This window comes from Pungitius pungitius, chromosome 16 (assembly GCF_949316345.1).
Source record: "Pungitius pungitius chromosome 16, fPunPun2.1, whole genome shotgun sequence".
Taxonomy (NCBI): Eukaryota; Metazoa; Chordata; class Actinopteri; order Perciformes; family Gasterosteidae; genus Pungitius; species Pungitius pungitius.
In genome coordinates, this window is record NC_084915.1 from 5093305 (window position 1) to 5119688 (window position 26384).

The 26384-nt window shown below is 44.2% G+C and overlaps 1 protein-coding gene across 2 annotated transcripts in view; it reads right to left on the reverse strand.

The window, feature by feature from the left end:
• spns2 (SPNS lysolipid transporter 2, sphingosine-1-phosphate) overlaps nt 1-26384 on the reverse strand; it is a 52351-nt gene that overhangs the window by 16860 nt on the left and 9107 nt on the right. For both annotated transcript variants that reach the window (XM_037467157.2, XM_037467158.2), the window contains exons 2-5: nt 20034-20099; nt 7809-7945; nt 4889-5040; nt 2343-2409 (exon numbers count right to left, since the gene is read on the reverse strand). In XM_037467157.2, coding sequence (XP_037323054.1) covers nt 2343-2409; nt 4889-5040; nt 7809-7945; nt 20034-20099 — 422 coding nt within the window. The remainder of the gene's footprint in view (nt 1-2342; nt 2410-4888; nt 5041-7808; nt 7946-20033; nt 20100-26384) is intronic.

Consider the following 26384-nt stretch of genomic DNA (forward strand, 5'->3'; position numbering starts at 1 on the left):
AAGGAGGAAAAAAAATATGAACTCTGTTATGCATAGGTTTTGTAGTCAAGTCTCCTCCTTGACCTTAGCTCGCACATTAGACATTTCCCACATGGATACTAGGCAATCAAACAAATTTGCTACTACCGTCCTGTGTTCCTCATTCGTGTCCTCCCCCCCCCTGGTCCTTATCGGCCACATTCTTTTGCTAAACACGGAAGGTAGCTGAACATGTTGGGCAAAAACAAACGGAAGCGCTGCAGTGTTTTTTTTTCCCTTTAAGCAGGAAACTGCTCCACAGAATTCGTTTCATGTCTTGGGATTTGTTTTCGTTTTCAATGCCACGCGGGTGATTAATTGGCTTTGAGATTGTTTTATTGGAATGTCATGGCTGGCTGCTGTGGAACTAACTTCCCGGCTCTTTGTGTTTTCTTCTCTTCTCTTTTAATACGCCACAAAAATAAATGTGTGTCCTGTTTCCTCTAACGCAGCAAGTTGCCACGTCCAGGATTTCTTCTCCACCACGACATACCGAGAGGACGTGTAATGTCTTCCTTTTAAAATGTCACCCGGGTCATAAGAAGAGTTGGGTCATAATTTGTTCGGGGGTTTTAAAGCTGACCCTGAAGTCAGCGGCTCTTGGGGAGTCCTGTTAGTCCGTTCATTGGTCCTCTTGCTGGTATGCCTTATTGAGCTGTTGGCTTCTAAACGTTTTTGTCTCCAGTTCCCATTGAGGTCACAGTAAAAGAGTGCCATGACAACAGTGATTTATGCTCCTGATTTACTCCCGTGTTTGCTCCTAAGTGCGCTGTGAGTACGCTACTGCAAAGAATTGTCCACTCAGGATTTTCTTGTTTTTTGGAAGGGACCCAAAGTGGGACATCCCAGCAAATTTCTACAGATATATATCTCTTGATAACTGAAATCAGCCTTTGTGAGCCAGTGTGTAGGAACAATGTATTTCTTCGTGCTCGGTCAAACTGCCTCCCGCGGGAGCTAGGTGTCTTCTCTGGTATACAGTCAGGTCCATAAATATTTGGACATTTTACATTTTTCACTCTGTACACCACAAAAATGGAGTTGAAATGAAAAAAGGGTGTGAAAAGATGTGCTTCAAGTGCAGACTTTCACCTTTAATTTGAGGGTTTTTCCATCCAAATCAGGTGAACCGTGTAGGAACTACAACAAATTCAAATGTGGCTGCCCTCTTTTTAAGGGACCCAAAGTAATTGGACAATTGGCTGCTCAGCTGTTCTAAGGTCAGGTGTGTGTAATTCCCTCGTTATTTCATTTACAAGGTGTAGATACAAGGTCTAGAGTTCAATTCAGGTGTGGTATTTGTTTTTGGAGTCTCTTGCGGTCAACTCTCAATATGAAGTCCAAAGAGCTGTCACTCAGTCAATCAGTGAAGCAAGCCATCAATAGGCTGAAAAATCAAAACAAAACCATCAGAGAGATAGCGAACGCATTTTTCATTGCCAAAATAATGAAAAATGTATTATGTATGTATGTCCAAATATTTATGGACCTGACTTTATGTTTTTCTGGAAGTTGAGATTCTTTAAAACACCTCAAAAGATTATCAGGGCGTCATTTTCATTCCATGCAATTTTCACTGTTGTCTTTTGTTTTAAAAAAAAGTACGTGTTGATGCTTTTGCAGAGGCAATAGCAAGCTGGTTGGTCTCTGTTGTGATGTAATGACACATTTGCTTGACCAAAAAGAAAACCACAGTAGAGCTAGGAGCCCTGATAGTACCAAGAAGAGGCATGTGGTACTGCATCCTTGGCAAGGCCAAAATGTACCTCCAACAATAAAAGCTTATAGTTTCATAAAATTCTACAGACAATAGAAAAAGCCCTTACACACCTTTTCATTTCACTGGGGCAGGCATTGATCTTGTGTCACCTGAGAAGACCCCCGCGGGTAAAGTGTAATTAAAGATGAATGTGTTTGCAGTGCCCGAAAGGAAACAGCTAGCGCCAGCCTTGATCTTTAATAGAAATCCACTTTTCCTGCTGCAGTCACTGGATCAGAACTGAACCACCACAACACACAGCCTTTGAGCCTGAACCCATATCACGGGAAGTCGAGTGCCTTTGATGTAAAAGTAGAAGAGTAGAAGGCTAAAGGCTCAACTGATGATGATGATGTATGTGAGAACTGTGCCGCCTTCAGCTCTCTCTGCGCTGTCACATCACGACAATGTCAGGGCCGCCGCATGTTGAGCCATGTGCGTGCCCCCTGGTGCCTCTGTCACCAGCGAACCCTCTGACCCCGGATCCAAGACGGGCTCTTCATCTGTCTCTGTGTGCATGTTTGTGTGCATGTTTGTGTGCAGTGTTGTAGGGTGATGCCCTTACCCTCAGTGCCCAGTGCCAGTCCCCCGCAGCCACCTTGGCGCTGGAGCCCAGGATGTAACCCAACCCACTGTTGAGAGACAGACAGACATCATATAAATTCCTCTGAACATGCACGTTATATCCAGTGAGTGTCCTGAAGCTTTCGCCTACTCTACACACATGTTGTTTGTGTGGCATGTTGAGTGTTTGGGTTCTTGACAGGGAGAGCTTATGACAGTGTAACTGATCAAAGCCCCGGGAGCCGCTTGGCCCGTTGTTCTATTTGTGGATGTGCGATTTGTGCACAAAATGCAGGTGCAAAGTTAACGCCCACGACCCCGGCACTAACTCGGTTGTCTGAAGGCTGTGTGCGGCACAGTGAAAAAGAATGAACATTTTGCAGCATTTTACCTCAGTTAAAGATTGTTTTGTGAGTCCTAAATGGAAATAACAGTGAAATGCTTTGAGGGAAGTGATACCATCAGATCGATAAGATAAAGACGCCCTTATGCTGCAATAAGCCTGTGCTGCTAGATAAGATCACCATCTCAAGGACAAACGGGGTAACCTTTGATATTTGTGTCACGACCGGACAATGGTCCTGAACCCAAATGCACGACTCACGCGACGAGGTTCCCAAAAAATCAAAGTTTATTAACAAAAGGAAGGGCAACAGCTGCTGAAATTAAAATCGCTCGTGGGCGAGAAAAAAACCTACACTAAATCTAAGAACAAAAACAAATCTATAACATAAACACTGGCTGAGAACGAGGAGTTGAACAATTGTTCCGTGGCACGGGACAAAGGGAGACTCAGACAGTATATACACACACAGGGTGGGGGCAGAGGTGGAAACAACCAGGGGCAGGGCAGACAATCAGGCCGACACACAGGGGGATGGGGCGCGTTACCTGACATAAGAGGAAAGTTAATTTTCAAAATAAAACAGGAACTCACAAGACAGACACGAGACAACCTGACTAACATATTTTTCTGGACATGACATATTTGTCTGTGTTCCAAGGCTTGAAATAGTTTGATAAGAAATTAAGAATCCAATATATAATCAGTGATAACAATCTGAACAATCTGCGTGCATACACAGACATGCACTCACGCACCAGCATACAGAGAGCGCGCGTCTACTACTACTACCACCCCCCCTTCAGCAGGTCCGTTCTCCCCCGCAAAGCTGTAAACGAAGGGAAAACACCGAATAATGAATATAATCTAGAGACAAAAGTTATCCCCCCAGATGCTTCCACACAGCCCACAAGGCATCATAGCCTGCTTTGACAGAATTACATTCTAGTCTGTCTGTCACTATCATCAAAACATCAAATGCGTGTGACTCTTTTAAAGACCGGTGTTCTTTGAATACTTTACACTTCATTTGTCATCCATCTCAGTTAGTTTCTACCGTTTCAGTTTGCAAAGAACTGTTATCAAGAACTGTCAATCAGACTTTGTGCCTTCTCAGGTAACCTGTTTGTCTGCATGTGCAGAGCCTGCGGCCAAGAGTTGCTGCTTTCTCTTTAGCACAGCGGTTCTAGAGCGAGCTCTAGATGATGATTAAATGTAGACAGTGACTTTGCACGAGACTCTTATCAACACCGGCTGCCAGAAGATGTTTAACTGGTTTCACACACGCATCCTCGAACGCAGCGGGGAAACGCTTTCAACGATTAGTTCAAAATAACAGCACCGTACGAACAACCTCAGACCGCATATGATATTTCTAGTGAGTGACTAAGAGCAAATGCTATCAAAGTCTTCCCAGAGAGTGTTTGGAAAGTTCAACACCAACAATAAACCTCAAGCACGACAAATATGCTCACATCAAAGGGTGGCGTCAGCGGCGCCATACAGAAAGAAACCTTTCTAATGGGGTTGGGGGGGGGGGAGGGGGGGGGGGGGGGGGGGGCAGGGGAATCCATTTCCTGTGAACCCAGCCTAATTCCTGAGGTCACTTCCTGGAAACGGTCATAACAACCTCAGTAAAGACAAACAACTGGGAGACTGGATAGGATGTTTGACTGCACTTTACCGAGGCCCACTCTTTCAGCTTCTATTGTCCGTGTTGCCGGGCAGTTTACTGTGACCCAAACTCACTGCCCAAACCACTCAGGGCAGTTTAGATTTTCCCTTGCACGTTCATCCTTTCCCACCCACGATTAAGCATTTCCTTGCCTTGTGTTGGGCTGTGCGTGCAGAAAACCTGGATAACCATAAACCTCGAGCGGCTTCCTTGCAACATCTACCGTCCAACCATCCATATTTTATTACCTAGGTTTGTTTGTTTGTTCCCTGTGGCCCTTTTTGTGATTGAAAAAACTGAAACGGCTAGAGATTTGAGCACAATAATAACGCCTACTTGTAAAACCCCCACGCCACATCCCCCAAAAAAGCCTCCCACCTTCCTGCAAGCTTCACACACAGCTGATTATAACCCTCTGGGTTGAATATTCTGAATTGGATGAAAGCAACTGTGGTTTCATAAATGTCTCCAAAATTGAACACATATCTTGCTGTTTGCCTGAAGAATACAGGATCTATCTGTCACTTACCTTCCCAGTGGGATGGCCAGGTAGAAGACAGAGAGCATCATGGTGCGGCTGTTATTAGTGAACAGGTCTCCTATGATGGTGGGAGAAATGGAGGAGTAGCTGGACTCGCCGATTCCCACCAGTCCCCTGGAGAGTACAAACAGCCAGTAGTACTGCAAAGACAGAGAAAGAAAGTTTTATGATCAAGTTTTGTGTCCTGGTGCAATGTCAACCCAAGGGCCATTTTTCTTGGTCAAAATACAACATTTCCTTCAAGAAATAGTCTCTTTATTCTAACCGTAATAGATCTAGAAAATCCTTTTTGGGTCAATGAGATTTGTAAATGGCATACCGTCATTATTTGAATGTGTTTAATCCAACGTGGCTTTATTAAATTACCATGTATTATCTTCCATAGGAAGTAATACAGGGAGGAATGAAAAGATGCAGACTTAAAAGGCTTTAATAGGAGATTGCACACTCGCGGGGGCACCTGTGTAGGCAGCTGGATTGTTAACTGTTTCCATGGCAACTGCTACTCAATGGCTGCAGACTGCCTGCTCATGAAGCTACAAGGGAAATCTACCCCCCCCTCCCCGCCCGCCCCCCCTCCACACACACACACACACACACACACACACACACACACTCACATACTGGAAAGCTGCAAATTTTGTGCAGCAATTTGCATACTGTCCCATAGGCCCATTAACACTACGAGCTGCCAGTGAGGAGTTGGTGCAGTTTGCAGTCAAGCTGCATTGTTTCATGCTTATTTGCTTGTATGTATATATCTTTATCCTTGTTTGACTTACATTTGCATTTAATATTTGATCCCCCCCCCCCCCCCCCATAGACAAATTTACATTGTGGGCCCCTATAATCAGAGACTTTTTGTATGTTTAGCGTGATACGGCAGCACTCCATTTGTACGCAGTGAAAAGAGATTAATGATTGTGTTGCAGGTTGCCAAGACCAGGCTGACCTGACCTCTCAAACGTAACTGCAGGCTTGAATACCCGCTTGTGTCTTGTAAGGCCTTTTCCTATTTGTTGTGCGGTGTGGTTTAGAAAGCCTAACTTTATGCCGTAGAACGTGGAAATCCGTGAATCACGTTCAGTTTCCCTTGAATGTGGTACTCTCATTTGTTTTTTTAGGTAAAAGAGAATATCTTTCTACCTCTGGCCTGGTTGCTGTGACGGAATTGTTACCTGCTGTGCAAAGGTTGAAAAGCTGTACAATGACCAAATGTGGTGTGTCGGGTCAGAGTGAGCGGGACAGTATTTGTTGCACTGTTTCCTTATTGTTAATATACTAATTTGTAGTCCTTCCTTCCTTCCTTGCGTCGATGAAATCCTCTTGTATTGAGAGTGTAAGACCTCAGCATAAAACCGGAGCACGACGTGGAGTTACAACGAGTCTATTTTCTTCTTTTAATGGCCTACAATTAGTGGGATCATGATGGTTGTCCTTTTAGTGTGTGTGGTCACCAGAAATGCTTCAAGCAGTAACAAAAATGAGAAGCAAAGAACGCAGGGGAAGCGCCACAAAGAAACGTTTTTTAAAGTGTATCGTGAACTACGATGACACACTTTCTGCTTAGAATCCACTTTTTTTTACCATACCATACAGATAAAAATATTATTACAGCTATAAAGATGATAATCAATGAAAGGAATAAAATAAACTGTCCTAAAAATGGTTATCCATCTACAGAGTAATACAGCATTGTTTACCCCTCTTGACAAGATCAAAGTCTAATGTGTCACGCTTTCCATAGAATAACATTTTCAAATAATCTTGCCCGAAAGTTTCAATTGAAAAGTGATGTTCATGCATGTACTCATGCAATTATTTTTTTATAGCAATTTCACGTTATTGTCATAGCAAAGTTTTTTACATGAGATCTGTATCTGCTGCAGATCCCTTCATAAATGCCTGGAGTGTGATGAATGCATAATGATAGGACTCAGTAGTAAGTGCTCTTTAACATTTCATCAAATGTTATGTCTTTCATCTCCCATGGCGACGGCGCCGTGGAGCTATTACATAAGAGCCATCTACTCTGGTCTCATTTGATTGGTGTTTAGGACGAGGTCTTGAGGGCAAAGTTAAAGTTCGTGGCAGAGGGCCGCAGGTGACGTTGATCAGTTCCCCCCTCCTCATCGCCAATCAACAGCCTTCGAGGCTTCACAGATGAAGAGGCCCTATGTGTTTGCTGCTTGGGCAAATGGCTGCCCTCTCGCATCCAAGCAGATGAGTCTGTAGGAGATTTAAGTCAAAGGACGCCCCCCTGAGACATCTCCGAGCTGTCGTTTCCTTCAGCGGCTCTGCGCTGACGAGCTGAGGCGAGATGACACTGCGGGACTCCATGCCGCTGCTCTGCAGACACGCCACACGCTGCATGCATCCAACTAACATCGTTTTTATGCCACGTATTTGTCCATCAAGACTGCATGTCGGGGTATGTGTGCACACCTCCACACACACACACACACACACGCACATACACAGAGCATTTTACGGTAATATCATGCCCACTCTCTCCGCGGGACACCCCCAACCTCCAAAGAAAAAGGTTTTTGTTTAATGCACCCAATACGGGCCGGCACACTGGGGCTTTTACAGATATCACATCTAAATCCGCTTGTCAAACAACAGTGAAACTAGCGTCTTATCTTCTAAAGCATTGTAATAGAGACGGGTCTGGGGCATGGGCCTTCATTAGCTGATTGGCTGGTAGCCCGTGTGTGCGAGAACGAGGGGGACTGGCAACAAAAGGCAAAGCGGGTGTCCGACTTAACAAGCGTATTGTATTTTTTCCACAAGCCTTAACATGAAGCATATCCGGATCACAGCAGAATAATTGGCTTGTCACTGGGACGGCAGACCAACAGAATCACACCAGATCCTCTCTAAGAGAATGCGTGCATTGTCATACCTCTTTGCCGATGAAGGAGCTTGACAGAGTCACAATGGACCAGAAGAAAATGCCGCAGCTCAGGATGACCTTTCTGTTGAAGCGGTCGCCCAGGTAACCGAAGATGGGGGCGGCCACCATGAAGCTGCAGATGAAGACTGCAGAGGGAGAAAGGAGAATAAGAAAATGTTACCATGGATTTATTGACAGAAAATGAACGTTACTGATACAGACGGGTCTTTTTCGGACTAGGATTAGCCAGGATTTTGGGCTATTTACAGTATCAGGTGTCCTTCCAATTCACTTTGACGTAAAGATTAACGCAAATTGTGATTGAACTGAAAAAAATATTTTACAGCTTTAGGTCAACTTATTAAGCCATGAACCTGTCCAGATTTCCTGTGTGACATCGATGTGTCAGCCAGAGACACAGGGAAGGACACTTCTATTCATCTCCAACCAATTAGGATTCTAATATTCTTACTTCACAAAACACAAGATAGAACAACATGTTGTCAGTTTATTGGGATTCAAAAAAAAGTGGTGGAGATAAAAAGACATGGCTTTAAGGTAGCAGTGCTGGAATTGAAAATAGCAATCACCAGAGGACAGAGGACCGTCGTGTCTGTGTGGCCATAAATAATTCTAAAATAAATCTTAATTTCCCACAGCCAGACTTACGTGCCAGCAGAGGGAACACACAGTTTAAACTGTGCTCTCCCCTAATTTTGGACCACTGGTTAGGCCTTATAGTCAATATTTATGAGGAGAACCATCCCAAACAGACCTGGATTTTCAATAGTCACAAACCGAGTTTGTGCATCTTTGCAGAGGTAAAGGGCAGAGATGTTACTCAGCTGGAGTGTTTTGACACATCATCAGCATAAACATACAGGAGGGAGAGGAGATGAGAGGGAAAAGCAAGGCAGGGAGGAGAGGGGGGTTGTTACATAAGACACAGGCATCACAGTCCCACAGATGCTGGGGCCAACCAACAGGATAAGGGACAATAATCAGATTATAGCGTTACTGTGGTTTTAAACATTCAATATTAGGTGATGGAAATATATATATATATATATATATATATATATATATATATATTTTCAAAACAATCTTTTTACTCAATGAGTTACCCCAAAATATTGTGTATTTCCCATTATTGTACATTCCTTTGTTACTCTCATGGAAGATGGTTGTGAACTGTAAGCCATTTAACAATAACCAATCAGTTCATGTTTCATTTGAACTCAATTCTGTCAACTAATATTTTATGTAGGACTATGTGCTTTGTATGTCATTACGCATTTACCTCAGATATTAATGCTGCAATATTCCACTATATCTTCATATACATTAGAAAAATATAAAAAGTAAAAGCCTTAAAGCAGCAGGGAACATGCACATAAAAAAGCATCAAACATGAAGTTCGGCGATAATTTGGGATTTAGAGCTATTCTGTAAGTACACTCATTGCAAAAACATCGCACCAGGGATTTTAATAGAATGTAAAGCGTAGACACCACTGGCTCGTTTTCTAACTAACAAATATAATTTCTTTGTGAAATGATTATGTTTTAGGAAATAGATAAATATTTTCAGGATATAATAATAGATAAATATATCCTGCATGACCATGTTGTAATGTATGTAGTTGTATTACTATAAATAAATGAATCAATTAAAGTGTGGTTTCTCTCTGCTGCTGCGATTGCTTGATCTGCTCATCACACATCTCTCTGCACCTCAGCATGCGGGCTCTCCCCTCTCTGCCCCTCTGTCTGTCTCCTGGTTGCCTCTCCTTCTTGCTGCCTGCGCTTCTCTCCTTTTTTGCCGCCTCCATCACTCTCATTTATGTGGCTAAGTGCTGCAGGTCTGTTGTGTAACGCTAAATGACACTGATGACTGCTCAGTGCGGGACAGGCTCTCAGAGAGCTTTACCAGAATGCCCTGCAGCCACACACACACAAACACACACACACACACACACACACACCGGGATCAGCGTGTCCTGCGGTACAAACTGGAGATAAGATGAGGGAGAGGTCGACAATCAGTCAGGACCAGCTGGTTCCACGTGCGCTTTGAAAAGCCGGGGCCCTAGAGATCATCACTCTCAACATTAGGGCCCTCTTCAAAAATGCCTAGCCTGAAACTGGTGAGCAGTGTACTGTGTTAAATGTCATTTTAGGATTTGCTTTTATTAAGGCTCATTATAACCTCTTGAAGTCAGCCATTGCACTTCTTTGGTGTTGCTCTCTGTGCAAGGGGGAGAGAGACCTTATTGCTTGAACATCCTAAAATGTTTGGTGTGAGTTACGCTTCTGTGAGAAAAAGAAGAAGCTAAGGGAGACAATTTAAAAACAAAACAAATATCTATAATGAAAACATTGTCGACAGAGTGACCCAACAGGCCACATGTGTCATAAATATTTTGTCAGGATGCTGCCTTGAACTGACAGAACAATAAGACGATGAATTGCTGTCACAAATAAATGCTTCCCTTATTTGACAGGAATCATAGAGGAATGTTGGCAGTTTGTTTTTTGGAAGCCAAAACAGATGCACCCTTCCACCGAATCGGCTTACGGTGTTGCGGTTTCTCTTTTATCCAATTCCGAGAAGGCAACGACTTCCTGCTTTGCTATAAAGATTTGGATCGAGATATGATGTTCTGTTCTCCCTAATTTATAGATTTTTAAGAGAATAGAATATTTGAAAAAGGCTTTTGTTTGGAATGACAGTAGAACTATCAATTTGAGAAAAATCTAAAGGAACTTTTTAATTGTGTCATTGCACGCAATGAATCCAAGGTTAAAATGTACATTTGAGCATATTGTTCACATGCAGCATAGATTTGCTGCATGATATAAAACACTTGCTGCTACTGAAACCGGATGAGCACTGTTGACACATGTAACCTTTATGTAGGCTCATCTGCTGCAGGAAATGTCCCGTCATTGTAAAGGCTGTCTTAATAAACTATTCTACTGTTCTCTTGTCAGTTCTGTGAAGAATGTAAACCCTACAAAAGAGGAAACCTATCACACTTGGAAACAAAGATGTCATGCTTCGAGTACAACTTGTTTTTAAGGGAACCAGCATGTTTTCTTAAAATAGTGCTCAAAGACAAGCTTTTAAAAAAGCATTCTTTGTTCACTAAGTGTTACGGGTGCACCACGATGGGCAAGGCAGGACTTTTTCTATTGTCAGGAGGAAAAACATTTGCAAATGACAAATCACACATAAAACTTCAAATTTGAAATGCTTAGTGACTCCTAACTCAATCTGCAGAGGATGTGTCTCATTTTGCGGTCTGGAACACCTAAAAAGAACAGCTATGATGACTGGAAAGGTTTAAATATACAGTACAAGGGCTCCTGAAATGTGAAACATGCATAAAATGGCAGTCGTCCTCACAAGTCACATTCCTACGCTGACCACCATTGTCTCCTTGTTTATTCTTGTTTACGCAGAGATAAGCCGTGGCTTCTCGTCAAAGATGTCAATCTGTCACAAATGAAGTAAATAACAAATATGCAGCAGGAAGGCCCTAACAGTGAGGAGTCGAGTCCGGAGCGGGGCTGCTCTGTGGATGTTTACACTGAACATCCGCCATAGGGCAAAGAGGGGGAAAAGTTTTCCTAAACTTTTTTATGAAACAATGGTCCGAGTTTACTACTTTTTCAGTCTAGCAGATGCAGAACGGGCTTTTATTATCGAGCCCAAAATGATGTCAAACACCTTGGTTTGCATCAAGGCACTTTACAGAACAGATGGATAAGGATGACCTACATGCTGCAGGTCAATATTTTTCGTAAGGATCATTTTGACAATTTCTGTTCTCGAAATGAGATGGTTGTTGTGATGGCTATCGGTGATCTGTTTCTGAGGGGATGCACCACCGTAGACCGGGAAACACCTTAAACAAGCTCTACACATTCAGCTCATGCAATATTTTCCGCTATTGGCTAAACAAACGCATTCATTTATTTTTAAATCTTTGTTTGTCACAGACGTCCCTCGTCTTAAGCTGTGAGCAATTGGTGATTCCACAGCAGCAGCATTAGTTAGGAGAAGAGAAGTTGTGTAGTCAATTAATGACGAGGAGTATTTTGAACCAATCAAGGTTCGTTGTTAATGTTCCCTCATCTGACTGCAGGGAACCCTTTAAAGGCTCGAACTCCATTTGTGTTCTTCAGACAGAATATATAACACATCGGATTACAATGAATAAACTAAAAAAACAAACTAAAAAACACCAAGAATACATCCATCGTTATTTCAATACTTCTACAATAAAAAGAAGTGGCGAACCGGTTTCTGATGTTCTTAAATTTGGAAATAAGATGTTGTGCATATTTCTCACAGTGCCTAGGCGGGCAAATGATACCAATTACCAATGATACCAAAGTCTTTTCCAATTCCACCAGCGGACAATGGCTTCGTGAGAAGTCTATAAGCAGACACAATAACATGAGCGATACTGGATTCACATACGTAAGTGTGACACTGCTGTGTTGTCTCTGATTGCCCGACAACGGTGAATCACGCTGTTAATGTCCGCTGGTCACCGCCTCCTGATGTCAACAAGCACTTATGAACAGTACGGTGTATGGGGGTGAGTCCTGACTTAGCATCCTTCCATCACTTCTCATGTCTTATCATTTGAAGCCCTAATAGTGAATAGGTATCATTCATCATTTAAGCATTTTACATTGGAAATCATTTGAATTTGGTTGGTCTAATAGATATAGATATAGGTATATATCTATATATATAGATATAGATTTACACACACAGTGGAGCCTATGAAGCCAGAAAGTAATGACATTGATTGTATCTCACTTCAAACGGAATACAATAAAGCAAGCTGAGCCCTCTCTGGCAGACGCCCTTAAATAAACAAAAACACGCACACACACACACACACACACCCACACTCCTTCCGCGCAGAGAGAGAGAGGGAGGGGGAGAGAGACTAGAATCACCGGACGTCCAGCTTTGATTGACCAGGAGAACAATAGCTTCTGGAATGACTCACCTCCTATGATTCAATGCCACTGTGAATAGAGCATCAGAAGGAGAGGCAAACACACGCATGTTGTGTGTGTGTGTTTGTGTGCGATTGATGTTCACCGAGCATGCACTGATACATTTCCCTATGAAACACTAGTTTCTCCTGAAGAGAGCTCCTGTGAAGCTCTGCATTAGGCTGTGGGACCCCAAATGGTCAGCCGCCCATTTGACCTTGACATTCTAAAATAACAAAATATGTTTACATGGGACAACAAAATGCAAAAAATTGAGAATTTCAGGCACTCATTTGATCCTCTGGGTTATTGTGTGTGTAAATTGATAACCACAATGTATCTGAACCCTAAATGGTTGCGAACCAATCATGTTTTATTCTCTCTACCTCTTCAAAGCTCTATCTCGTCCGATCAGGATTTCTGAAATCTTTTTTCGCGACATGGGTGTTGTCTGGCAAAAGCGACGACATTGTCATCCACCTGGGAACTAGACAGTACAGACATCTAAACAATGTTAAAGGAATTCGAATGTCCTTCCGCTACCAGAGAGTTATAGGAATAGGAGAAGAACATCCTGTAAGCAGGTCCGAACACGCCTGCACGCTAGGCGTTGTCATTCAGTGTCATTTATGTTACCACGGAGTGTCGCTTTGACCTGTTCGCAGTAAACAAGGTGTGTGTCTCGGCCTCAGCACATCACTTTGAGAAATACACCCCCCCTCTTCGGCGTCGTTTGACCCTCTGCACTTTTCTGAATTACAAGGTTGTCTTGGCTCGGTGCCGAAGGAGGCGTTAACATAGATGAGTAATGTCCATAAGAACTCTTTATAAGAAGTCTTTACAAAAGATTATCTCCATTATCATACAGATTAAATGATCAATTATTAACAAACTATTACTTCACAACAAAAGAGTAAATCGCACAAATTGCTGCTTCGAATTGTTCAGAAACTGTGATGAATTTGCATATTTTTTGGAGTTTTCTCCAAATAGACACTGTGTGAGATGATGCAATACATTTAAAACAAGTAATTAAAGGTGAGAAGTTCACTTTGAGAATAAGCGTTAGGGTTCCCAGGTAAACATTGCGTACTTGAGAAGGCACAGGGAATGTTGTGGAAATACAAAAGGTAACCCAAGCCGTCACATTACTGTCAAAGATGTCTGGCACTCCGACCACAGGTAACCCTTGTCAGCACGAAACATGATACCAGAGAGTCTGTTATCACAATGCCACTGTGCAGCCGGCAACCAATAAAAAGACACAAAACAAACGCGTCCGCCTGTATTACACTGCCGACACACACCGCCCACTAAATGAAACTTTGGCCAAACAACGTTCTGTCGTATTGTTTTCTCAACGATAAATCTTTCGAGATCTTTTATAATAGCACTTAGTTGTGAATTCTAAGAGGGGAAGACGTTTTGGCCAATTGTGGAGTCAAAAGCCTGCTGTCGCCAAAGGTTTCCTTATTCAAACTGACGGTGTACATTTATGTTCACACGGAAAAACACCCGAGGTTTCCGCTTGGTTCGTGTGAGGTAACTCTGTGAGAATGTCTGAGTGAATTTACAGGTAGAGGAATCCTCGTTTACAGGAAGGAAGTGATTATATCAGTTCATAAACTAGCTTCTATCTCTAGCAAGGTTATATTTCTGGATATTCATGTTCAGTGTGTGCGTGCGTGTAAATTTGAAATCTAATAGTCTAATAATGCTAATGTGCAATCATAGTACTTCAGAGACGTTGACGGATTTCCGCTTGGATCATGTGGGAGAGTTGGAAACGCAGAGAGTGGGTACGGTTTGTGTCCACGGCCCGTGGTTATGATAACCCTACCATAGTGAACTTGACTGCTGTGGTCAGCATATACTGGTTTCAGAAGGATTACACTGTCTCTGGTGTCGTCTCTTTACCTCAACGCTAAATGTATGGCCGTCACTGGAAATTCTGTGTCTAGTCAAAAGCAGTCGTTTTCTGTTCTCTCTGCCTGCTTGTTGTGTTATTCAGATGGAATAACAATGAGAGAAAATCAATACCATTACTACAAAGATTTGCATAAGGGATTTGTATTCACACTAACTTGATCATGCTTCTGACTGAGAGGGTGAGACAAGGAGTGGAATCTTTCTTTAGTCACCACCAGCTATGGGGACCAGTTTCCAATCAAGTGCAACGTCTGATGGGAGTGGCAGCTTTGTTACTTCGTCCCCTGACGATGCACGGGGCTGCCTGTGGAGGGTGTGACACATAACTCTAGCTTGACTAGGACACCAGAGCTGACCGAGCTGTCCTGACTAAGACGTTCTGGTACATCACTTTCGGCATTCCTCACATTCATGATCACCACTTATTCTCTGTGTTCGGCAGTGTTGAATTACTAATGCTGTTTGATAGATGACACACGCAGCCTGGGAAAAAAAAAAACCCATGCAGCTTTCTCTCGAATCTAAATGTCAAACTTGGCCACTAATTCCACATTATGTCAACAAGTTCAGCAACTCTGAGAGCCGATGCTGTTTGTTGCCGCGGCGGAGGAAGAGCACTCGACTACCAGCCCAGTGCGAGAGCTGCGGATGGAGAGAATAAGACAAATACATTGGCTACAAATACCGGGGCCGGCTGGCGAGAGTGTGCTGGAACATCAGCTTTTGTGCATGACTAGCTGGGTGTAATAAAGGAAGGTGCTTGCTTGTTTGTAACCCCTGTCCCGCTGCAGCATCAATGAAAAGAAGGCAATTAGAGATCTGGTTGGACATTTACATAAAGAGGGGTTGACAGCATGCTGGTTTAATTGGCCTTAAAAGCCTGATTGGATTGGCAGTCACTCATGGCCAGTGCTGCTGGTTTGTTGACAGAAAGCGTGGGGGAAGGAGACAGGGAGCAGAGTGCCAATCATCGCCCAACAGCTGCCCTCCTCCGAGACGTGGCCTATAAAAACAGCCTGGGATGGAGAAACACACACACAGACACGCTGGGATGTCGATGCAACATCAGGTCATCGTTCTATTCTGGTCTCGGCAGGAGAGGGGGCCGCTGAACACCATTGCAATGCAATTATTTGGCTTTGGGAATCAATAGTGGGAAAGATTAAGCCTCGCTGCCATGCATGACCAGAGAGAGGAAGACACAGGTGGCTCTTTCTTCTCCCTCCATTTCCCTTCATCCCCTTGACTCCTCTAACTCCCATAAGTTGACAACAAGGCTACAACAGCTGCCAAACTATAGAGGGAGAGAGGAGGCACTGAGGGACACCAACAAGGACAAAATAGGAGCAGCTGTGAGTGGCTTAAACAGCTAATCAAGCACTGATAGTACAACTTCCCACTGTGTAGGTAAAATCAGAGATTAAAAAAGAGAAACTTGACTGTTAACCGTACGTAATGCATGCCACAGCTCAGTCCCAGAATATCACATTATTCAGAGAGCCACAGATCCAGCATGAGATGAAAAAAAACTTTTTTACAGTACAATACTGACTTTTTTTGGCTTAAAGCTTTGTATTTACACTGTAAGTCTGATGTGTTTTAAAGTCTTACACAGCACCTGTGGCCTCAATTCTAACAGCTCGCATGCTGGCTGGCAGAGTGACACCATGGTAATACTGCCGCAATGTCAGTTGGTGTGTGTGCGTGTGTGTTGGTGTCTAACGTTTCAGACAAGGTGGGCAGCCACACACCAACAGGGCACACACAGTCTGCGAGCCGTTTTGAGCGCCGGCTCCTTATTAAGCTGCCGACGTGGTACATCTAGCCCGACTGACCCCAATAACTTGGCTGCTTCCGTGCTAAACCAGCGGCTGACAATTACTCTGCTATTGTGAGGGATAATTCAACCCATTTAGAGCTTTTTTTCCCCCCTGATTTGCCTCAAAGCTCTTGGATACAATAACCTTTGCATTTTAACAGGAGGAGAATACCGTCTCTCAGATTTCTCCTTCACGCTCAAATCTTCCCCCTTAACCGAAGGTAACACCACCCAGGTGAACCCCCTCTCCTTTTCCCTTCCTCCATTAACCTTTCGTGGCCCTCCGTACCCTCGGGACTGGTCCTGTTCCCAGCTGTGTGTGAGAGTCACTCACTCAGCCGCTGCCCACGGGCCATTAGCACAGAGGCCTGTCATCTCCGGAGAGGGCAGAGCTGAGAGCAGGCCGACCTGGTGCTCGCACAGGCCTTCTGAGATCAGGTGAGACCGCGTGTCCACATGCTGATCGATGGCTCGCACTGCCTTCACACCCGACCTGACTGACAGCTCTGAACACCTCATCCTCTTACACAGGGAGCCAAGACTCCCCTCCTCGGGCAAGAATGACACACATGCACACACACACACACACACACACACACACACGTGCACACAGTATAAATGAGCGCATACCTCACGTCAATTTGTGTTGTGTGAGCTTCTTTTGAAAAGGGTTGGAGACAAATAACAGAAATAACTTGTGCTGCGGAGGTTGAGCTCACCACAGGGTATTTTCCATTTGTTGTCCCGAGGCATTAAAACACCACTAACATCCAGCACACTGCACTATAATCATCACGCCCGCCCCCACCCCCATTCCATCCAGCCAAAGGGGCTGTGATATTTAAGTTTCATTTTTATTTGCAGTGGAAAACACACACAATTATCTGATCCAATTGTAGGCAATTTGAAGAAATGCACATTTTACCTGTCAGAAATAAACCAAAGATAGACATTTGTTGGAGTGCAGCAATCAAAATGCAAACACTGCAGCAGGTCTAGAGGGCTCCTCTGGGGCTCAGTCAGCCGAGAATCTTCCAAAAGCAAACAACTTGTCAGTAACTGCTAGATATGGGATCCTTTTTTCAAAAGGAAAGAGTGAAATCTTTCTTTGCGCAACTTTAACCACAACAGAGTTCTTGGGTTGATCCTGACTCAGACTTGTGTTTATCTACGACCTGGATCCTGCAGTGTGCGCTGAGTGTTTTTGAAAAGTGTGAGGGTGACCTGGCAGCAGAGAAACCAACTCCCACCGCCTGTGAAACACCTACGTTGCTAGTTTTCTTTCCCAGATGGACGTGAGCCGCCAGGACAGAGGGAGCGAGCCGGGAGAGCAGCCAGAGCCAGGCCTGGACCGCAGGTGCTCACAGAGGCAGGGATTGTTCCCTCTGGAGACGGAAGCGGGGGGTTGGGGGAAACCGGAAGGTGTATATATATATATATATATATGCATACACGCTCCCACTGAGACCTGCCCATCCAGCTCCTTACGTCATTACGTCAATCTCCTAACATCGCCTTCACACCTCGGCTCCCCGTCTGGGCCGACCCGGCTGCTCTAACAGCCCAAGGCCCAGACGCACCAGCATTCCTCAAGCCAGTGTGAGAAAGAGGTCGCGGGGGATCAGGGGCCAAGCGGAGTCAGAACCATGACGGGCCGGCAAAGGCCAAGGAAAACCAAACACACAGAAGCCCTGCTTTTAGGAAAGGCCAGCTGGGAGCCTCTCGGAGTCATGCAAACGCAGACGGTACAGAGGGCAGACCAGCTCCACGTGCCCCTCCACTAACAAACTGTGGGTCTGTGTGTGAGTGTACGTGTGTGTGTGTGTGTGGGGGGGGGGGGGGGGGGGGGGGGCGGTGCCAGTGCGGTGGTGTGCATAACTCAAATGTGAGTGAGCCAAACAGAACTATGAGTCAAACACCCTTCACAGTTTCCTGTTTCTTGTTAAAATACATACAAATCTCTATTTTTACAAATGCAGGCGTCTCGCTGATTGAAAAAAAGAGTAATGAAAGCTTTTGATCTGACATGTCCGGACCATTAGGAGTCTGTTCAGGCATACAATGAAAAAGCTGCTTTGAAACACCAGACTTGGACCACTTATGCAAACAGAATCGACAAAAACATGAAAGATATGGAGATGACAAATAAAGAGAAATTGTAGTAAAACATACATTTTTTGTGCTGCAGTGTGGGATGGAAATGGGATGTGGAAATGATCAAATGGCCTATTCACTGAAAAGCCAACAGAACAGTGATTAATTTTTTCCCTGTGGATATTTCTGTCCTCACCAAACCATTCAGCTCACCTAAAGTTATTCTAAGAGCATCAAGCGATGGAGGGAGGAGGGGGGTTGGGGGAACAGTGGGCTGTATTCTTTCCCTCTCAATCTCAAACCCGCCTGCTCGCCCCTCAATGGCACTTTGTGTGCAGGTTTGTTGGTGTTTGAGTGAGTTTGAGGGCACACGGAGACGAGACCGGGTCTTGTCCTCCAATGTGAGAGCTTTGCGAGGTATCTCCCTAAAAGGTGGATTCATTGGGGTCCAGAGTGGAACAGGAAACCCTGCCCTGAGCCGGACTCCTTGGACTTACAGGTACATGTGTGCGGGCCTGGCTGCTGACTGTTTTCCTTTCTGTTGACCTGCTGCACTGCTGTTAGGAAACGACACTCCCTCCCTTAAGTAACTTGATGTTCATTTTTAGAAAGTAAAAAAAAAAAGTAGTGTACGGTTCCGATCAAATTCTTGCAAAAGCAATATGGCAGTGTTTTTATCTTGTAACTTTTTGAAATCCATTCAAAAAAAGTGTTTCTGTAATCATCCTTGTGGATTATAAATTAGGGATGTTGAGCCAATTTGTATCTGCCTTTCTCCAATGGATTTAAATAACTAGGTGTGGTCGGCTCAGCTGCAGGGGAGTGAGAGCGGGGGAGTGGTCCAGGGCACGGTGTCGGTAGGTGGATAACGAGTGCAGCTGATTGATATCCCCCCCCCCCCCCCCCCCATATAAACACTGAGCAGGACTTGGAGAGGAGATCGGCAGAAGTGCTAGTGCCGAGAAAATAAGAATGCACATAAAGTTGTTGCCACCGATCCACTGCCGAGTTTACAACTCGTTTCTATTGATGTGAGCCTAATAGATACCAAATAGAAGGATTGGGTAAATCTTAAGCGGGCTGATTGTGTAATGTAAATTATCTCCATAATGTGCAGCATTACACATTGTAAATCATGCTTTTGATATCTCTGCCAAAGTAAAACCTTTATTACTGTGAATGTGTAAAAAATGCTTTTTTGCTGTTGACTGTTTTTTGGCCCAAAACCCGCTGTAATCGCTCCAACACATTTAACAAACCAGCCAAACAACAACAGAGTTGCTCAATGATTACCCCATCACACAAATATTGTGTTGCGGTGTTGAGCTATGATCTTTCCAACGTGCAATTACGGGATTAAAGGAGTCTTACCTGTTTGCAACAAGCCGATTCCACTGTCGGATACTTTGTAATGCCGCTGGATGTCAAGCAGAACACCTGTTAAAGGGCGAGAGGAAAAACATAAATGTGGTGTCAAGACATAATAATGATCACAACTGAAACACTGAGCTCTATTTGATTTGAGGCTTACTTTATCGTTTGTGGCTTTGAAATTGGTTGGATATAATGGATAAACATGGAATCATTCACTTATTATCCCTAAAAAGTGTGCTCTTAACTGCCAACGTTTAGTAAATGCTCCCAAAGATTTCCCTGCCAGGTGTTATTTCTGGGTTTTAACCTCAGACCCCAGACCAGCGGCGCCGGTTGATTTTTGCATTTCCAAATGACACTGTAACCGAGGATGTGAGGTGGATACGTGGTGGCTCTCGTTAGTCACGCAGCAACAAGACACGACTCCACTGTGAGAAACCACGAGGCCTTTGAAGTCGTGTTCAACCTGTTGGTGAAATCCCACAGAAGTTGGAATGATGAGAATTCTCTTACTGTGCATGCCTTTAGTGCATTCGTGGCATTCATGCGTTCATCTGGTTGCTGACAGAGAGCGCACAGTAGGTGTTTTGAGGAGCTGAATAACTGTTCATCCATCAGCATTATGACTTGCGTGTGTTCAACGTTGCCTAAATGCAAAGCACGCACACAAAATCTCATAAACTTTTTTTTCCCCCTTTTTTTTTTAACACATCGTAAACATCAGACCATCGAGATGAAGAAGAACATCAGACGTTGATTAAATAAGAGTTGAAGAAAGCCCCTTTATGTCTACCACCATTTTAAGACCCAGTAAAGCAACACGTCTCATCAAATGAATTCTGCTCCCCCTTCGAGACCACCGGCTTCGAAAGGCTTATTTTTCGGCCCGAGAAGAAAAGGAATAGGCTGCAGTCTAGATGCGCGTGCATCTCGCCGGCGCGGCCTGGCGCTCCGTGAAACTGGCAGGCGAGTCCCTGGGGATTGCAACACCGCTCATAAAAATGGAACAGCAGCATGACTAACGTTTGAAAAAAGCTGGCTGCCTCTGATCTGTCTGCTCCTCCCCAGGCGGGGCGACGCAGAGCGGCCCGACCCGCCGTGACCTCGCCTCCGCACTCGCGCACCTGAGTCGCCGTAACACTCGCCGCTCACTACCTGAGCGCACCCCGTCCGTGGGATCTTTGGCACTTCAAGCTCGACAGACAGTGAGAGAGTTCCCAGAACAGCATGCCAACAATGCGCTCAACACAATGGAATTTGTTTTTTCTTCTGTTTTTATTGTCTAATTATTAACAAAGGCGGTTTTAACGGAAGGCGCAGGTTGGACGGAGACATACGTCAGATTCCTGTCATGTGAGTCAAACCACCTGCCCGCATTCTCACAGCATTCTTGTGCGAGGGCTGCACTCGACTCTCTACGCCTCGTTTCCCTTTGGTGAAGATGACACTCAAAAGGTGCTCTCTTTCAATTTCATTGAAACCAAAGTTTCAGTCATATACTGTCATAGAATAAGGAGAGAAAAAAAAACAGTGCAGTTCCATTTTCTCCATCACCTCTGCATTTGTATGTTGTAACTGTGCTTCTTGTCAGCGGGTCTCACAGCAGTGGAAAAGCACAGAGTGTTAATTATGCAGCAAACGCCTTAAGGCAGGTAAGACTCAATGTGCTTTTCCAGGCATCTCTGGTCCAAGTCAGTCTGATCATATTCGAGCCATTCAGAGATTTAGGTAATCTGATCATCACGACGTGGCCTTGGCAGACTATTTTTTTCTGCGACAGCGCCTCTGCGCCCCTTCCCCTGTTAAGCAGTGCCTTAACAGCCTACTGTACAACTGCAGCTGTACTCCAATTAGCCTGAAAGAAGGCTAACCCACTTACACACACACACACACACACATTTACAGCCTGCTGGGAGGGGGATTCCTACGGCAGATGGTACAGCATCCCTCCTGGACAGAGTCTTCATTTGTCTGAGCCACACCCTCCTACGTTTACCACACAATCACCAGACAATTGATGAAGGTAGAGTTGAAAAAAGAAGGCTATTTACTCTAACAATAGAGAAGCGGAGCTGTGGTTGTTAGATCAACTAGAATCACTGTGTGATGTTGTCCTCCAACGAGATAAGATGGACAAGCACATGAAAATATTGTATGAGAAGTTGTTATGAAGAAGCAGTAAAGCAGTGCATGGTAATAGTGATCAAAGTAGCAGGGCTTATTTGACGAGATTCAAGTGCAATGAGCTGTGTAATGAAGTGTGGTAATCTGTCAGGGATTACAGAGAGCCAGCAGCTCTGTGTTTGTGTAGCAGTATATCAAAACTCATCTCCCACTCATCTCCCAACTCAATGTTGGCAATAAAACTCAGTCCTTTGATTTACCTTTTCCCCTACGTTTCCAATTCCTCGACCGTTCTCTCTTTTGTTGATGGATCATTTTTTGGATGTTTTGGTGTTATTAAGAACGAAGGACACAGTGATATAGCTGATAAACCAGTACCACAGCCCCTCGCCCATGGAAGCTGGCAGCGCCCAATTTAGTTGCCATGGCGATGCTGTACCAGATAAAGGTCAAGAGCCCACAAAGGAGCTCAGCTTGCCAAAAACTGCCCTTATTTTAAATTCTAAAACCATAATTGCGGTTTCGTCTCAGTATCTGCACAAACGCCCTTTAGGTACGCCCAATATAACACCATAGCTACAATGGAAAGAGAGTTTAATGTTGCTAACATATCAGGTTGCTACTGTGATTGCAAGGAGATTGCATCTCGCATACTGTAAATTAGTTTCTCAAGTGTTGTGGTGGGGGGCCCGGTGGGGATCTGAGCATGAAACCGAGTGCAAAACACACAGGGAATTTGGATCACTCAAGGTAGCAGCAATCATAGAACACGGGCCACTTCCTCTGACACATACCCAGTACAATGCCCAAGCTCTTAGTTTACCTTTTGTTTGGTCATTTTTTTTCATCTTTCTGACTTTGAATAATCATTTGGTCCATTTGCCGCGGGTTGATTCCCTTCACACATGACTGACTTGTTCTGCGATGTGCAACAGCACAATCCAGAGCAGCATTATCTACTGTGTGACACTTCAGGAGTGAGTTGAGCAAAACAGCTCACTATGTGTTGCTTATTCTCATAATGCCCGCCTTTATGGCCACTTTTACAGTGTAGATTGAGAAGAAATGACTCAAAAACATTGACTTGAACACGCCACAGATGCTGCATTTATAATTATAATGAATAGCGCTTTCTTTAAATCTCTGCTGTTTCCATCACATGACTACCAGCAGAAGTATCAATGCGTATCAGACGCAGGTCCAGAACGCTGAAACCAACATCTTGTTATTTTTCTTTTCTCTACCTCTTCGCTGCGCTAGCTGTTACTCTGAGCCGTTCCGGGGTGCGTGGCTCAAACGCAACGCATGTCAAGTCCTGGTATCGGTTTCAGAGGAAACATTAAATTAAAAGGAGGATACAGCATGCTGTTTTAGCAAGGCCAGCTCTTTGTGTTGTGACGCACTATGGAAGCATCGGTCCTCTGGGGCCTACATACACTCAGAAATACACCATAAGTGAACACACACCAAAACAAAAACATGCAGCACACACACACGCACACACACACCATACAGCCATACACGGATATGCTCACATAGAACAAACCCAGTTTAGAGAGGACAGATTTCATATCAAATCCCCAACAGAGACTTGTGGATCTCCGGCCCCCCTTGGTTCTATTTCTGCTCATAGAAACTAGGCTAAGAGGAAGGAGAGAATAGCCGTCCAATTTAACAGTGACGTGTGCTGGAGAGACAACCAGAAAGGAAAGGAGTCATGAGGAGAAATAGGTGGTGGCCAAAGCCTGGTCCGTCTGGGCTGGAATTGTTTTGCAAAGCATATATTTCCACTGTTTATATATACAATATATCTATAGTATATATTTGTGTGTAAGCGTGTTCCCCTTTGCCTTGGTTTCACTGTGTGTGTTTGTGTTAGAGCGAGAGAGAGCCAATGCATGGAAGTCATTCATTCTGGCTGGTGTGTGACGGACAGCAGCGAACCGCACCGCTGATGTGGCCAGATCCTTCGCCTTCATTCCTGCAACGGGGTGATTCCGTTTCATGTGTGAACCCCATCAGTATAAATAGTCTGGGAGAGGAAGATGGAGCTCAAGGGGAGTGGGGCATAATGAGGGAGGAGAAAGTGCATCTTTTTTTGGTCGTTCATGAGACCAATTTGGGGATTTGAGCGCGTGAGAGACAGTGGCAGAAACAGAGAGAGAGAGAGAGTGGCGGAGTGCAGCGGCAGGCCGCGCCGCGCGGCCTCTCGGAGGGGAAAGCCGACCGCAAATATGCACGACTGTGGCCGGCGGGCTCCTGACCGACTGCTCTCCTCCCTTGCCATGCGGCCGCAGTGGGCGGGGTGTGCTTTTTCCATTCCACTTCCTCTCCCTGCCACACAGAAAGGAAACGCGCTGCAAACGTCTTGGGAAACAGCGGGGAGAGCTGCTTGCACACGAGGTTTTTCTTACAGAAGAACAAAACTCGGCAAGAGATGGAGTGAGTGAGTGTGTGAGTCCTGCTTCCCCCGTTGGAAGCATGTGTGAGACCTCACGCAGTCCCTTGACGAGCTCGTGTACTGTTTTGAAGCCAGAATCAACTATTATCTACATGAGTGGTGAGCTTTGCTGACTGAAGGAACAGTGTGACGTGTTGTTTCACCACTTGTAGTGATAACACTTATATGGAGCTTATATGGATGTGTTTTTACCAGCATGCTCCTCTGCGCCGTTTGTGCACACGCAGGGCAAAGCACATTTTGCACACGCTTTTTGAGGAAGAAACTTTTGTCAACATGTTTGTTAAATCTCAAGGATGCACAATAGGTTATGGTGAGAAATGACACCTGATATGTGTTGTTATACATTGTTTCAGTTCAGTAGTATCATTATGTCACTCAGAACTAGTGACTCAGAATGCACTTGCTGGATCATGTTTAATCATATGCACATTTAGCAACACATCCACTCTAATGCAAATCCTATTGATTTAACATCATATCGTCAAACCCACAAGTAAAAAGTCCAAGTGCTTAAAAATGTCCAATACACCAGGAACGAATACATTTGAATCAGAAGTGGGATGATTATGCTGTTATCTCAGTAATAAAACCTCTATGACATTTCAGATAGCTTTTACACTAATCGTCTACATTTGCCAAACTGGGGCAAAATGAAATTAGAGGCCTGAAGGTGCGCCAGCCTTACCACTTTGATTAATGCAGTTTTTTTTTTTCAACATCATTTTCTTTCACTAATCAAACGCTTGAATTCTGGTCGAGGGCCGCGGCGCATTAGTCCCAGCCAGTACGTGCTAAATATTTGATGGTAGTGGAGAGGATGCATGGCGAAATATCAAGGGAGCAGACTAAACCTATAGCCCATCAATAATACATCCAGGGCCATCCCACATGCTCGTATGAGATAGCGCTTTAGAAGGGTCGTAAAGACGTGCAGTGAAGCGAAGCAACGGTATTTCAAATCGCTAGACTGTCAGGGGATCTCCGTGAGCTGCACTCATTCACACTGGCGTTGCTCAGGAATACTGAACAGCAGTTGAACTCAACCTTGAATGCGGACACGGAGGAGTGTGTTCTTTGTGGAATTTTTAAAAAAGGAGCCACGTTAACCAGGGAGAGGCTCAAACAGTGTCTGTTTTTATTTATTGAGAGGCTGCTGAACCAATAAAATGAACGGTGTGTAGTATTTAGAGAGATTTGATCTAAATATAAAATTAAATTACAGAATCACATTCAAATTCCTCCCCTGGGGAGCATGAAATCTGTTTTATCTACAAATCTACCTGCTACTGTATTTCAAAACGTTTGACATAATGGAACACATCAAAAGTCAGGGGATCCCAAAACTTCATAGGATTCTTCCCCTGTGGAAAAATTCATGGAAATCCATCTTAGTTATTGAGCAGTTACCGTTAGGACCATAGTTTTGGTATATATGTAGGGTTAGGTTGAGGTAGTTAAAACCGCTCCAGAGTTCCAGTGCAAAAGTGATTTATAAAAATCCTGTCAGTAATCCCAGCATTATTTTTACATAACAGTGTAGAGGATTAAAGTCGTTATGTACTGTTTTTTGAGGGGATTTTATTCCTCTTCACTCTCTTTTTTCCATTTAATGAGGATGTGGGGAATCCACAATGGGGGAAATTAAAGCGTCTTGCCGTATAATTATCACAAACTGTACTTACAGTGTAAACAGGCTTTCTTACAATATCTCTCTTTATGCTGCTTATTATTAATACTCCTAATTATACAAAGATAAAGGA